Here is a 15719-nt window from a genome sequence, read left to right as displayed (position 1 = left end):
GATCGTTGATCATCATCATGGCCGAACAGGTATGAGATGCTCCAACGTTTATTATGTTTAAGAGTAGAAAATGTAGACTTTTTGATATGGGATTTATCAACAACCTATCTACGATTAAATTGAATCCAAACATGATTTCTTGTTATAGAAAAACGTAAAAGAAATTCAATAGGGAGTTCTGCTGAAGTATCGATCGAATTTCATAGGATAAAGCCCGGGCTGATTGATTGTTCAATGAAATTTGTTTACCTAAACCCGAATCGTTGGTAAACACTTGCGCGAATTGCTTATTTTGCTTTTGTTTTCCGGTAGCAAGGTCTACAGTAGAAGCTTTTGCTCGGTAGTGATGTAAACAAAGCACTAAAGAACATGCAATATAAGCTAGAAAATACACGTAAATATTATTGTTTTGTAAAAGGGAACAACAAGTAGGCAAACGTGACCGAAATCATGTTGGATAACAAGAATTCGGGTTCGATCTGTGACTTTACTTCCTAGAAGGGGCGCGTCAACATCAACATATGTATATCTATATATGTATATATCTATATCTATAGTATAAAAACAAGAAATAAGCTTTCGCAAAACAAATCACAAAATGATTTAGAGCAACTTAATTGAACTTTGGACCCAATGAGGCGGTTTCGTCTATACAGCAAAATGATTATAAAAACACAAATAATATGTGAAAGAACTTGGCTTCGCTTTGCTTTGTTTATAAATCAAAACACACAACGAAAGTGAGCAAAAGCCGAGCCATTTGTATTTTTCTCTTATATATATTTATAAGAATTGCGCCTAGCAACATCCAAAATTATACGATTACGATCGACGATAGGGCACCCCACACACACACTCAAAGACCTTGACCGCAGAGCTTTGATTTCGAAGCCAAAAAGCTTGAATAGTTCTTGGCTCTTATCAAAGCGATGTAAACAAACGATGAGGAAAACAGCCAAATCCCCAACCGACGCAAACCAGTTTTCCCCAACGAGAGAGGGAGAGGTGTATCAGATTGAGAGAGAGAGAGAGCATGGAGAGCTTTTCGACCGGATGCCCATTCAGCTTCTTGGTGAGGCTGCGGCATCCGTGGCGTGGCGAGGGCCCGGCTACGACTACGCCCCACATAAACAGACTAAAGAAAAAGATGCAAAAAAAAACTTTTCACGTGCGCCACATCGCTGCTGCCGACAGCTGCACACGACCAACACGTTTTCGCTGCGGAGCAAATGCGAACCTCGTGGCCACAGTGGGGACACAGCGGGTCAGGGGATGGGCCTCGCCTCGGTCTGGGGCTGAGGTTTGCTCCGTTCCCCATGAATCTCTCGTGTTGTCATCGACTTGGGGAGCTTTTCGATTGCGTGTTTCGCCCGAGCCACGCCATCTACACAGAGCGTTAGAGGAGTTTAATTTAGTTGGGCATACCCTGAAAAAAGGGGATTGGTACAGAGTGATCATCTTTCTGTAACTAGGGCATTATTTGAGTTTGAGATGGGAAAATTGGTATGCAGGTAGTTAAGGGTATTTAATAGATATAACTGCAATATCTTACCAAACTTGATTGATTTTAATAACAAATCTTCTTGTAAAATAGTTTCTAAATATCACAAAACGGTGTTCATTTGTAATCCCCTACTTTCCTAAATTTCTTTATTATGCTTCTTTAATAGCCTTATAAAGTATATAAATATTATCTGCTTATAAGGGCTATAAATTTTGCAATCTGGAATACTGTTTCCTGCACTGCAACAGCAAGCATAATTCTATAATTTATATACCCTCATATAAATTTATTTAACACCTTATAACCACCGTAATTCTATGCCTTAAAGGCAGTTAAAACCTAGAAAATGATATTGATGAATCTCGGTTCTTGCTAATTATTTTCCGCTGATTAATCGGCAGTTCGCTTTCCTCTCCTGTCGATCGAGGGCATTGCTAATTCGATTAATCTCCATGTTTTCTGTATTATCTGCTGTGTGTTTCTCTGTTTTCCGTTTTTATTTATTTATTTTTTTATGATTATTTTTGTTTGTGTGTTTCGTTGCCCGTTGGTAGAGGCCAACAGCATTTTGAATAAAAGCCCAAGCCGCAACTGTACCGCCAGCGGACTGAAAACCAAAACAAATCGACGTCGTCGGATATTATTCCTACGTCTCTGTCTCGCGCACAAAGAAAACGGGCAGAGTGTGGCAAAAAAGCTCGCCGGGCGACTCATTTCGATAAAAAGAAATCGTTTAAATTGCGCGCACAACAAAAGCGCCTGAAACAGTTGCGACTGCAACGTCGAGTTGTGACGACGGACCGTCCACAGTGTCCTAGTTACCCAAGGAGTTCATCAGCCCTCCCCCTCCAAGGATTCCAAAACATAATCAAGCAAACAAAATAATATAAAACATAGAAAGGCAAAAAACCAAACAAGTACAAAATGCTTGCCTAGCCTGAGAGACTAAAATATTGCGCATACGCCGCATAGTGCAAACTATATAAATTAACTGTGATAAAAGTTGAATTTTCTTCGTTCTCTGACACCAAAAAAAATCAACAACAACCTCCTAACTGAAACCCAAACTCTCCCTTGTGCTCTAAACAAAGAAGCCGAAGAATCATCAACCAAAATGTCAGTACCCATGCTGCTGACCCCCATGGAGGCCCAGAGTCCGGATGAGCACATGCAAAATGTAATTACCCTTTGAAAATCGAATTCATATATACAATGCGGAATCTTATGACTGTTGTAATGAGCCCAGTGTCTATGGGTTTTGACATTTTCGGGGTGTCTGAAGGTCGTACATTAGCGTGTCTTCTGCGACGTTTTTGTTTATGCAATTTCTGTGGGTATATGACAAAAATCAATACTAGAGCGAGGGGGCAAAAGTCAAGGAGTACATGTACAAATATATTATTAAAATATTTTAGTTATTGGGCACAGAAATAATTGCCAGCTGGGGGAAAAAATAGTCAAGTGGGCAGGGTAACTATAAAGCAAATGTTTTACTAAGAAGATTTATTTTCTAGCCATTTAGAAATTGATTTATTTAGAAGTTATTTCAGTTGAAGTAGGTTGTTTTCTTTCTGTTAATGATGTCATTACCTAGAAAAGCAAGTACTCAACCTGTACTCATTTATTCTTTTTTAATATATGTATAAGCTATTCCCCAAGCAAATGCCACATGTTGCAAAAAGAGGGGGGTTCTACCCCGACTCACGTGACTCAATCACTTCGGTTTAAGGTTGTTTTTCAGAGGGTTAAGCTTTCAAGAGGTACAGCTCAAGTGGCTCATGTTTTCGATTAGATTTCAGCTTATTAGCTACTAAAGAGTGTGCCATAAACAAGCAAACAATACCTGGCCAATATATGATACCTGATATTACACCTTATTTTGACTGATAACAAGTGGAGGTAGAGCCCCTTAGCTACGGCCACGAAGCCAGATGTATGCGAGCTTTTACTATAAATAAAACCCATGCCAAGAAGTAACACCCACAAAAAAACTAAAGCCAAAGCTTTTTGAGTCTGAAATTTCCCAAAACAAAAAACATATGGGCGAGGCGGCAAGAGAGAGAGCCAATAAAAAGAGCGCCTGCGTTGAAAAAACGTGACAAATATTTCGAAATCGAGGCAAAGCTCCATATAGCACAGAGAAATTAGCATAGAGTTGAGAAATATTTAGTTTAAAAACCAAATTCGGTTAACAATAAAATTCAAACAAAAGCTTTTCCATGTTGAGGCGCGATTTTAGATCAATTCAAATGGATAGTTTCCTCCCCCGCAGAAAATCACAAGGCTATGCTAATTGTGCCAAGAACGTGGAATCGCTAGGAAATCGCACAACAAACGCACCGGCTGACGCAAGTCAGTCGAAAATAAAATAAAGGCGGAAAAGCTTATACCACACACACACACACACACCCAGAAGAAAACTATAATAAATAGCAAATCGCACAGTAGTTTTGAGTAGGCGAAGATGGCAACAACACGCGACTTTTCCCAATTGCAATTTGAAATGTTGCCAAGGCGTCGGCGGCGGCGGCGGAGGAGGAGACTATTGCTAAGACTGTTGCTCTCCTCCGCCTAGAACGCATAAATCTAGTGAGCTCCGTCAACACGTGCCAATTTGTTTCGTTATTAAATTTTTGTGGTTATTAAATTATATGGGTTCGCTCTCCTTATACTATAAACTCTGGCCATTGCGGCAGTGTTTAGCGCCCGGTTGTCAGGGGCTCGTCGGCAGTTGCAGAGCCATCAGCAGTCATTGCATCATCAGCGATCGGAAGCACCTGAAATGGCAGCGGTACCAGCGATCTTTACACCTGCAGTCGTCTGCCAGCGACTTGCTAGCGTTTCGTTCAAAGGTAAACTGCTCGATATCTAGCGGTTTTAAACGCGTGCTATTAATTGCATAGTTTTGTAGTGCTTTTTGAAAAAAATAGATCGTGCAGGAATCTGAGTTGTTTAAATATTTTGAAAATGTTAAATACAGTGTAGTCAGACGTTTAAAACGGTTTGAAGAAGTCATTTCCGACCCTATAAACCATATATATTCTTGATCAGCATAAACAGGCGAATCTTTCCAGCGATCTCCAACAGAAAACAAAAATTTTAAACAAATTTATCCACCTAAACATTTTATATTTTACATTCATTGTTTTGCATTTTCCTCTATTTTTAACGATCGTTTGTATGAAAACTATATGATATAGTAAACCGATTTCCATAACATTTTACATAAAATTCAAGATTAATATATAATGGCTATATATCAAATTGGATGAAAATCTTTTGAAAACTGGAAAAGTTATAATATTTTTTCTTAAAAATTTCCGATTGTTCCTATGTCAGCTATATATATGTATATATATAGTCCACCGATCCGTCATGCTCCTACTTATATACTAGTAAAATTATTTTGACGAATAACTCCATAGTTTCATTGAAATAGCTTAAATTCGTTCCAAAACAAATCTCACACACTGTGCTTATGATTCTCAACTAGTTCTAACATCCCCGGAACGAAGTGACTGCTGCCGGCCAAGTCTCGGGGATGTGTTGTGTTTCAAAAGTTGCAAGTCATTGTTTATGAGTGTTTAAAGTTAGTAACTGATCATACATACTTAGGTCATAGATACTTACTGATCATAGTTACTTACTAGTCATTGATACTTACTGATCATAGTTAATTACTGGTCATATACATACTGTTCAGAGTTACTTACTGCTCATAGTTAATTCTTGATCATAGTTATTTACTGATTTTAGTTACTTTATGTTCATTGATTGTTACTGATCAGAGTTACTTAGTGCTCATAGTTAATTTCGCACACTGTGCATATGATTCTCAACTAGTTCTAACATCCCTGGAACGAAGTGACTGCTGCCGGCCAAGTCTCGGGGATGTGTTGTGTTACAAAGTTGCAAGTCATTGTTTATGAGTGTTTAAAGTTAGTAACTGATCATACATACTTAGGTCATAGATACTTACTGATCATAGTTACTAAGTGATCATGCATCATACTTACTGATCATAGTTAATTAATGGTCAAAGATTGAATAAAGTTAGATAATAATATAACATATAAACTATAAAAGTTATCATTTTTTTTTCTACAAATTTTCCGATAGTTCCCGAATATAGCTTCCTTTCTGGTTATTCTTTTTCCAAAAGTTATCAAGAACCCCTTTTTTTTAGTTCACAAAATTTATAAATATTTTGTTGACCTTGTTTTGGAACAACAAATAACATGATTTATAAGGAAAGAAGTAGCTATATTTATAATTCACTTCCGGGGTTATCTATTTGGCATAAGCTGTTATATATGATTGTGTTCTCAGTGCAAATATTACGCAAATAAATTAAGAACAACTGTTTATTAGTATATACTATATATAGTGTTTCGAAGGCAGTCTCAGCGAAATTACTCAAAAATAAAACAAATTACTGGACGTCAGTTCAACTGAGCTCAGCGGGCAAATAGAACGATTACTCGCAGAGCTGGGCGGGGCTCCTATATATATATTCATATATTCACATTCATTTTTAATGGTTCGCTGTCGAGCTGATAATCGAAGCACTGATCTTTAGTCGAGTCTTGGTCCAACACGTGATCTTGTTTGCGCCTCCGAGATTCACGAGCACGGACGCGTCTTTAAACGCGTGCTTATCGCGCGAACCTGTTTTTAATTCTAATTTGAGAAATCGGGAGCTATAAGGAGGGGAACCAGCAGATCGGAGGGAACCGGGCTAGCCGGGTGTGTGGGGGGGGCGTGCACTGGCAACGCCTAGAGAAACTTTATCAGGGCGAAACCGAATACGAATCCAAATCCGAATCCGCAAGGGGTCAACGAGATTAGTCGCGCTGGCGCAGCAGGGAAGTCAACGCGAGTCTATTTAATAACGATCAGCTCCGGCTGCGACGCTTTCAGTCGGTGTCTGGCCTCCACTGCGGAACCAAGCCAGGGCCATGTCTCGCACTGTACTAATATTCCTGGCTGTTGCCTTGTTGTCCTTGCAGTGTGCCGCCTTTGCGGATGGAGCCGCCCTCGTCTATGGAACGGGCAATGAGCTGGAGTCCGCCGCCGCCGCCTGCAAGCCCACTTTGCGGGAGTTCAATGTGCGTCTGGAGGTGCCGCTGAGACCCGAGGAGCGTCTGGGCTTGACCGGTGATGCCAAGGCTCTGGGCGAGTGGCAGCTGTCGAGGAGTGTGCCGCTGGAATCACTGGATGAGCTCAACTGGCAGGCCACGGTGCCGATGCAATCATGCCGGCAGCTGGAGTATCGTTTCTTTGTCTACGTGGAGGATCGTTCCGGCTACAAGCAAATCCGTCGCTGGGAGACGCACTTCAAGCCCAGGTCTTTGGGACCCTGCTCGGAGCTGCAGTGCAGCCAGTTGGATGTGTTCGGCATCACTGCCGATAATGCCGATCTGAAGCCGCAAGTGCATCGCGGCTGGCTCAACCACGAGGTGATCTTGCAGCTCAAGTTCAACGGCGAGAAGATGTTCCAGGTCCACGACATTGAGACCTTTGACCCGCAGCATGTGCAGCTGAAGATTGTGCCCGTAGAGCAGACCGCCGGCCTTCAGGTGGAGTACACAAAGCAGGAGTATGGCAAGAGCCAGCTGGACCAGCAGCCCACCTTCGGGGTGCCGTACACCAAGGGGGATATCATCATCTTCCACATCACCCTGCCGCTGGAGAGAATGATGCAGCAGCATTTCCGCCTGGAGTGCTATAGCATGAGCAACGAGCTTCTGGGCAGCGCCAACCTGCTTAGCGCCGATCTGACGGGCAGCGAAGGACTACTTCACCTTCCCATCAAGTCGGCCAAGGATGCCGAGGAGACTCTGGCCAGGCTAAGGCTCCCATATGTGGTTGTGCAGCCGTATCGCTATTCCCCGTTGGACTTCAAAACCACCTATGCCCACTACTGGCCCAAGAGTTGGCCCAGTCTGGACGTGGGTCATCGTGGCAATGGCAAGAGTTACATTGCGGATGCCCCAGCTGAGAGGGAGAACACCATTGCCTCCTTCCTGAGTGCCCACGAACATCATGCGGATATGATCGAGTTGGATGTCCACTTGACGGCCGACGGTGTGCCCGTGATCTATCACGACTTTGGACTACGCACTGCTCCGCCCGGCAAACAGATCAGCCGGCCGGACCAACTGGAATACGTGCTGATTAAGGACATCAACTATAGTCTCCTGAAGCGACTGCGCATCTTCTCTGTGATCGCAGGCAAAGTGGTGGAGTATCCCTCCCACAACGCTGAGCCCCGGCCCGAGCATCGGATCTTCCCAACGCTAGTGGAGGTGCTCGTCCAGCTGCCCAAGTCCCTGGGCATTGATGTGGAGATCAAGTGGCCGCAGCGTCGACAGGGCGGAGGATCTGAGGCAGAGCAGACCATCGACAAGAACTTCTTTGCCGATAAAGTACTCCATCAGGTGATCCAGCACGGTTGTGGCAGGCCCATAATCTTTTCCAGCTTCGATGCCGATATGTGTACGATGTTGCGCTTCAAGCAGAACATCTTCCCGGTCATGTTCCTTACCCAGGGCGAGACGAAGAAGTGGCAGCCCTTCCTGGATCTGCGAACGCGCAACTTCATGGCGGCCGTTAACAATGCCCAGGCCTTCGAGTTGGCTGGCACAGCACCGCATGCCGAGGATTTCCTCGGCGACAACGCGCCGGAGATGCTGCAAAAGGCCAAGGATCTTGGACAGATTGCTGTGATCTGGGGTGACGACTGTAATTCCAAGGAGCGAGTGCAGTATTTCACCCGAATCGGGGCCACAGCCACGTGCTACGATCGCAGCGATCTCTACATGCCACCGGCAAAGCAGGATGCCTTCTTCAAATCACCAGCCCTGATGGCTGAGTTTGCAGCCCAATGCCGGATTTAAAATGCAAAACAAAATAAGATATACGTGAAACGGGCGGGTAAATCTAAGCCATAATTATAATCGTTAAGCTTGTAAAGTTAGTTTGTATATTTATTTAAACCCCACAACTGGGAAGAAAGAGAAACGTGTGAGAAGCTTTAAAGTGATTTTGTTGAACAATTTCTAATTTCAAACGGAAACCGAAACAGAAACCCATAAATAAAGCAGCCATCATTTGGCATAATTAGAAATGCAAAAAAATCCCCCACAAGAAATTAAGTAGCACCAGAAAAAAGACAATGTGAAGAAAGCGATGAGCTGAAAATTACAAAAACACATACACCTACATTACCTGCTAATAATCTATCTATACCTCAAGAAAAAAATAAGAAAAAAATACTAATAAGCTAATACAATCTTAACTACACGAAAACTAATCAACACACACCACGGGGAAATACACATTTAAAATGATTTTATGTGAACTATGTAACACACTCTCTTGCGATTTGTGCAAGAGCAACTAGTTTTATACAAATTAGAGAAATATTTTATATATATAAATGTTGTAAACTTGATTTCAATCGTGTGTTTAAATGTCTTTTTCTTTATGGATCAAAACTATAAATATCTATCGAAAACTAACCAGCCATTTGATATTTTTATCCATATTTAAAATCAATCAATAATAACAACGATAAGCACACAAAAGCAAAAGCAAAAGTGATTGAAAAAAAGATCGTATAAAAATAAAGTCACACAAAATATTTTCATAATATTTTCAACAACAGCAAAACCAATCGAATGACGTGTTTTAGTCTGAGAAAAAAGAAAGAAAAAGAAATTCTCTGGGTGCCATGTCCAAAGTTGTATGTAAAATTCGATCCGCTTACATTTGATGGCCCCGTGACGAATGTAAAAAAGCAGCCATGAAAATGCTCTGAGCCCACAAACACACAAAACACGACAACCCATAAACAAAAAAAAAAAAAAAGCGGAGAGTGGGCCATAAAAAAGGTTTGGCTGTAAGTCAGGCCTAAAGCCCGTTCGCTTTATGGTCAATTAGAGAGCAACTCATTTGCATCTTAACTGGGAAATGGCCAAGTGCGAATGTCTCCTGGTTTCATGGATGTTGCTGCTGCTGTCCACATCCCTTGCCTGGAAATGCCTTTACGAGGAATTCAACTTGGACCCGGAGAAGGTGAGAGTTAAATATCCCACAGAGACGACAGGATTTGATTTTATTTTCAGATTAAAGGCGGCTGGTATGTCTATGGGACATATCCGGAGAAGATCCCCATGTGTTACTTCGAAAATTGTAAGTAAAAGATGGGCATTACTTTCTTGAAATTTCTTAATACTTAACTCTTCTTTCTAGTGGATCCCTATTGGACCAGGATCACCCAGACAGACTACACCAGCTACGCTGTGGAACTCCATTGCAGTTTGCCCTGGATGCGTCCCCAAATGGCCATTTATACCCGGGATAATGAGCCCTCAGAGAATACGCTCCATGAGATTGATGCCTACCTGCAGAGTGTTCATCTCTCAAGAGATCAGTTTGTAATTATCAAAAAGTCAGAAAACTGCAAGAATGAGAAACATGGTCCCTTGCAGACCTGGCACTTGTCCAGCTACAATTATCTCCAGTACAATCCGCATTATGTCAAGCCCTTGGCACAGAATCCCAATATCTGAGCCACTCTTTCTTCTCTCTCACCCATCGCTCTCCAAACTTTCTTTACCACGAAAATTTACATATGCCAAATTTGGTAAAAATATGCGAATGCCTCCAAAGACCGACCCTGAAATGCTCTATAGAGTAATAAAAGAAACCGATGTCATCTCAAAAATTATGAGTAATTTAAATAAACCCAGAGATGGGTGCTTAAGCAGCGGGAATGAGATAATTTATGCAGTGAAAGGTAGTCACCCAATTAAAATTCCTCGTTTTTATGATAAAACGATAATATCTCGATCATGTTTTAATTAACTCCCAAAACCTTAAGCCCGATCACGCTGTCATCGCTAGAACCCAAGCGGGAATATCAACTCAATTAGCAAGCTGCAGGCCAATAAGTCAAGAGGGAGGGTATCTTCGATCTGCGATCGCATCTCATCAGCTGCGGCATCCGATTCCGGACTCCAATTTCGACGAAAACAAAACGGAGGTGAGCTTTAAGAAATTCTTTCATTCGGTTGTTTGTCATCGTCGGGTCAAGTTGCCTCCGGATTCGATCCGATACGATCCGCGCCGCGTTTGCTCATCGTTTTCATTTTCGTTTTCGCTTTCTTGGATCTCTTGGCTTCTGGGTTCGATTTATATATTTTTTTGGCCGAAAGAGAAAACTTGTTTCGGTGGCGCGAAGATGGTGGTGTTGGCTTTGTGGAATGAGGAAAAATGTATCGGTCTCGCGAGCGGTTGAATGTGTTAAAATCAATTAGCATAGTCTATGTTCAGCTGCAGCTTCTGCTATTGTGCGGCGGGACCTTCGTGAATGAGACGTTTGTGTTTGGGCCGGAGAAGCTGCAGGCCTTCAAGATCTTCGACGATGAGCAGCAGCCCGCTGGCCAGATCTCGGGTCGCAGCTTCATCTGTGTTCCATTGTTTCGGGTCTTTAGCCTGGAGTTGGGTCACAGCATCCACTTGGCCGCCGATGAGTATGTGGCTGTGAGCGGTGATCATCCCGCTCTGGGCTCCTGGCAGTTGGACAAGGCCATTCCACTCAAGGAGCAGGACAAGGCTCGGTCCAAGTGGTACCTGCGGTTGTGGATATGCGCCAGTCAGAGATTCTATTACCGGTACTTGGTCTACTCTAAAAATGCCCAGGGAAAGCGTATTTTGAGGAGCTGGGAGGGTCAGAAGGTGGCCCGGATGCTGCAGACCTACGAGATGTATCGCTCTCCTGGTGTGGACATTTACGGCGAGGCCTATCCCACGTCCGTTGGTGGTGGCTTTCACCTGGAACGCGGTTGGCTGCAGCACGAGTACGTCATCGAGCTGAAGTTTGTGTGGCAGGATCACTTTGTGATATCTGGCATTCCATCTAGTGCCAAGTATCGACTGACTTTGACGCCTCTCAATGTGATGGACGACACCCGCATAGAGGTCTCCAGATACGCCTACAATCACTCATCATTTCGAGTTCAAAGCCAACCGGGAGTGAGATACATTCCCGGTTCCATTGTGATCTTTCGCATATACCAATCGTTGGACACCTACAATGCCTTTCGCCTGAATATATATCAAGGGACCAGGGAAGTCAAGTTGTCCGTGGGTGAGGCCTACATATTTCCCGAGCAGATTAAGGGCAGTCGTGGCATTCTCCAACTCCCCATCTTTGCGAGTCTTCAGAACGTGGCCATAGGGGAAGTTACCCTGCCCTATTTGGTGGTCCAACCCATGCCCAAAGTGGAGGCAGGAAATCTACGAACGAGTTTCCATCACTACTGGCCGGATAATTGGCCCACACTGGACATAGGCTATCGGGGACTAGGAGCTAGTTACTTTCAATCATCAACCAGTCTCACGGAGAACACAATCGAAAGTTTCCTGGCAGTGGAGCAGGCCAAGGGCGACATGGTTCAGCTGGATGTGCAGCTGACCAAGGATTATGTGCCAATTGTGTGGCATGGTTTTGGATTCTACACCTCAGAGAGGGATCGAGTTATAAGAGATCGCTTCGATCTGCGATTTGTGCTTATAAGGGAACTCACCTACTCAGAACTCAAGGCGAGTCGAGTATTCATACTGAAACGCTGGACCGTCAAGGAGTACACTCACCTCAATGTAAGGGATCGGAGTCAGGCCCAAAGGATATTCCCTAAGCTCTCAGAGGTCTATGAGGATCTGCCGAAAACTCTGGGACTCCTAGTGGAGATCAAGTGGCCACAGCTAATGGCCTCGGGAGTGCTAGAGTCCACTCAGAGTCTGAATAAAAACAACTATGTGGACAAGATTATACAGATAACGATTCATTATGGATGTGGACGTCCCCTAATCTTTGCCAGCTTCGATGCAGATATATGCACCATGCTGCGGCTCAAGCAGCACGTCTTTCCCGTGATCCTGATGAGCACAGGCAAATCAAATATCTGGGATCCATATATGGATCTAAGGACACAGAGCTACCAGCAGGCCGTGAATTTTGCCCAGTCTACCGAGATCCTCGGTACAGCCCTGCATGTGGAGAACTTTCAAAACAAACATAAATTGGTCGAACTGGGATTGGACCTGCAACAAGTGCTCTTTTTGTGGGGCAACGATCTCCAAGATGTCCATCTTCTTGAGCAATTCCGAGCTCTGGATGTTACCGGGCTCATCTACGATCACATGGATCGAGTGGGTCCATCCGCCTGGAAGAGATCCGCCTTCTTTCGAGCTCCCCAGCTGCTAGAATTGTTTGGAGCACAGTGCGTGGCAAGTGGAAACTCAACCACAATTCCAGGCGTGAAGCCTGCAAAGCCAACTATATGGCCAAAGTTGAGATAGTGTAATATAAATTAATAATATATAATGAATATATAGGGATAATACTAAGAAATTTATAAAATATGATGAGAGGAGACCGTAGAAATTACTTGGCTAAAATAATGATAAAGTCGTAATAATAATATGATAAAAAAAAGAAACTAACTTTGGACAGCCGAAGTTAATATACCCTTGCAGTTTGCCTTTTAAGCTTCTGACTAAAATTATAATACCTTGCAAGGGTATGAATGAAAATATAGAACAATTTATTGATAATAGTAACATTTTTAGCGACAATTTAATATTAAAACTAGTTAAAGAAGCCAGTTTAAAAAATATTTAAAATTAAGATCAATATCTAGAAAAACTGAACCAGTTTTCAGGGGTAAAAATATTTATTTCCTTCAATTTGTAATTGGAAATTAAATTAAGTGTTTCTAGTCAGAGCTTTTGTGTTGGTTGTAGAAATAGATAAAGAAATCTTGATTAAACTTGATGATTAAGTAGGAGATTCTTTTAAAACAAATTTAAAAGTTTTTAATAATTTCAAAATATAAATACTCCTCAATATTCTCTAAAAGGAACTTCAACTAAGAACGATCTCATAATAAAGATATTCTAGATAATGTAAAATAATATTAAACTGATTTATTTAGACAAGTTCTGCATTTCAGCATCGTGCATCAGGTAGTCGTGTTAATCATTATCCCTCAAAATATATAGACTCGCGCACACACACATACACGGGAACATTCAAACAATCAATCAATCAAACAGTGCGGAATGAGAATAAGCCTTTTTATTGAGCAGAGCAGTTGGCATCGGTGTAGACGGCCATGTAGTCGTCGGTGACGCAGGCACTGCCAATGGGCATCGACTGGCAGATACCCTGCACCTCCTTGACGACCTCGACGTGGCAGGATCGGTGTCCGTGGGCCGAGAGCTTGTGGAATCCACTGCTGGTCGCGTGCTTGATAATGGTCTGCGGCTTGTGGCTGCTCCGGTGCTTGGTGGGTGGAGCGGGCTCAGGGTCAAAGGTCAGCCAAGCGGGCGGCATCGAGTGCTGACTCCTGGCCGATGCCTGATCACCGGTCATGTCCTGGTCCACCTCCAGGGGCAACTCCACACCGTCTACGTCCTCATCCAAGGCAAATGGAAATCCACCCTTGGATTTGCCATCGCTGTCGGTGCCCGGCAACTGGGGAGTGAGCAAAGCGTTGGCAATCAGCAGAGTGGTGGCACAGTGGAGCAGCAGATGCAGTGGGGCCATTCTACCAATAGAGTCCAACAACTGGAATCCCGAGTACTCCTTTCTTGCACCGGCTACCGTCTACGAATGTGGCTGTGCCTGCCCGACCAGCTTGCTTTTATACTGCGACCCGGCATCCGGCGGACTGTCAATGACCCAACAATTGAAATTGAAAAGAAGCCACTCAAGGAGGAAGCATCCGGTATCCAGCATCCAGCATCCAGCATCCGGCATCCAAACATTGGGAGAAATCCCAGCGAAACCCCATTCTACCCACACCCATGCGGTCACAAAAGGGCGTAATTAATTATAGTTGAGTATACGCCACGTAAGCCGCAATGACAAGGACGCCCTGCGGTGCTTCCTCCCCGAGTGCCAGGGTGCTGAGAAAATTGGAAATCTATTCCCATTCCGATTGCTCTCATTCTCTTCCTCGATTCCATTTGGTTTCGTTTCAGGGCGCCGCCTTCCTTTTGTATTTCCGGCAATTATTTTCGACGATGTGACAATATTGCCGGCAGTCAGGATTCACAGGACCAGATACCAGGATCTCGAAGAGGAGGAGCTGTGTGGTATGGCGGGGGGCCTTAACGACTTCATAAGCATCTCATCCAATTGAATTCAAATGCAGCAGGAAAATAGAGAAGGAAACAAGAAGAAAACACACGCAGACAGAATCAACGACAGCATTTGGCGGAAGTGAAGCTGACGCCATTTTTAAAATGGCGCATACGTGTGCGACGTGTTTATGGCAGATTTTTTCGGATAAATGACAGCTGCCGCTGCCGCTGCCTAACAAGCCAACTCAATAACAAGCTGCTAAGAAATATTCTAGAAAAAAAAAAAACGAATTCAGCTCAGACAGTGATTGGCCAAGTGACTGGCCGTGATTTAGCCACGTGACTGCTTGAAGTCTTTGAATATATTATAAAGTGTGAATATGAAAATTGGTTTTTGAATAACTGAATAATTATTGAATAATGTGGTAGTTGGATTTTAAACAAATAATATCTAACTGCTATTATTTTCAGTATAAAGTTGAAAAACTTTTCAATTACTTCCCTCGCGAATTCCAGTCACAGTCAAGATCATCTCTAATAGAAACATTCCTCTGGGATAGCAGCAAGACAGCTTAGGCGGCACGCAGGATGAATAGCTAAGGATAAGGATACGGAGGACTGGACTAGACAATGCCGACAGGATTCGCTGAATCATTAAATTGTACAGGCACAGCTCTGCTACAAAAAATATAGGCGAGGGCGGCACGTGAAATTAATTTAAATGCTCTGATTGCGGATGAATGACATTTGTTGTCGTCGCCGTCGCTTAGCTTGTTAGCAATTCAATTCGGTCGTAATAGATGGCTCTAGGTAGATCCTTTTTGGGATGCCGACTAGCTAAGCTGCTTAACCCTACCGCGGTTCACCTCAATTTCCCAGTCAAGGCGAGCTAATTAAACGCCTTTGCCGGTGTCAGTGCCGCTGTCGATGGAGATGGAGATGGAGATGGCAATGGCGATGCCTTTGCCCAACTAATTAGAGCAGCTGTCACAGATGAAGAAGGGTCGGATGCCAGGACGAAAGCCAAGCCAGTACAAATAATTCAATTAAATTGCTC

The 15719-nt window shown here is 43.3% G+C and overlaps 4 protein-coding genes across 5 annotated transcripts; 3 read left to right on the top strand and 1 right to left on the bottom strand.

The window, feature by feature from the left end:
* Positions 1 to 1997: 1997 nt before the first annotated feature.
* LOC110185281 (putative glycerophosphocholine phosphodiesterase GPCPD1 homolog 2) lies at positions 1998 to 9182 on the top strand. Of its 2 annotated transcripts, none has more exons than XM_020954028.2 (2): positions 1998 to 2681; positions 6514 to 9182. In XM_020954028.2, exons 1-2 carry the CDS (start codon positions 2619 to 2621, stop codon positions 8401 to 8403), a joined length of 1953 nt encoding a protein of 650 aa, XP_020809687.2. In that variant the 5' UTR covers positions 1998 to 2618; the 3' UTR covers positions 8404 to 9182. The 2 variants fall into 2 exon arrangements, with proteins under 2 accessions (XP_020809687.2, XP_086685932.1); XM_086829806.1 differs by lacking the exon at positions 1998 to 2681 and adding an exon at positions 3356 to 4356.
* Positions 9183 to 9478: 296 nt separating this feature from the next.
* LOC110185319 (uncharacterized) lies at positions 9479 to 10235 on the top strand. The gene is made up of 3 exons (XM_020954085.2): positions 9479 to 9583; positions 9634 to 9700; positions 9761 to 10235. Exons 1-3 carry the CDS (start codon positions 9479 to 9481, stop codon positions 10078 to 10080), a joined length of 492 nt encoding a protein of 163 aa, XP_020809744.2. The 3' UTR covers positions 10081 to 10235.
* A 58-nt stretch (positions 10236 to 10293) lies between these two features.
* LOC110185320 (glycerophosphocholine phosphodiesterase GPCPD1) lies at positions 10294 to 13491 on the top strand. Its single transcript, XM_020954086.2, has one exon. It carries the CDS (start codon positions 10784 to 10786, stop codon positions 12872 to 12874), a length of 2091 nt encoding a protein of 696 aa, XP_020809745.2. The 5' UTR covers positions 10294 to 10783; the 3' UTR covers positions 12875 to 13491.
* Positions 13477 to 14190, bottom strand: LOC110185316 (uncharacterized). The gene has a single exon (XM_020954081.2). The coding sequence runs from the start codon at positions 14121 to 14123 to the stop codon at positions 13653 to 13655; it is 471 nt and encodes a 156-aa protein (XP_020809740.2). The 5' UTR covers positions 14124 to 14190; the 3' UTR covers positions 13477 to 13652.
* Positions 14191 to 15719: the final 1529 nt, after the last annotated feature.

This window comes from Drosophila serrata, unplaced genomic scaffold (assembly GCF_035046125.1).
Source record: "Drosophila serrata isolate PLE 108 unplaced genomic scaffold, ASM3504612v1 contig_217, whole genome shotgun sequence".
NCBI lineage: Eukaryota > Metazoa > Arthropoda > Insecta > Diptera > Drosophilidae > Drosophila > Drosophila serrata.
This window is presented reverse-complemented; position numbering and strand designations above follow the sequence as displayed.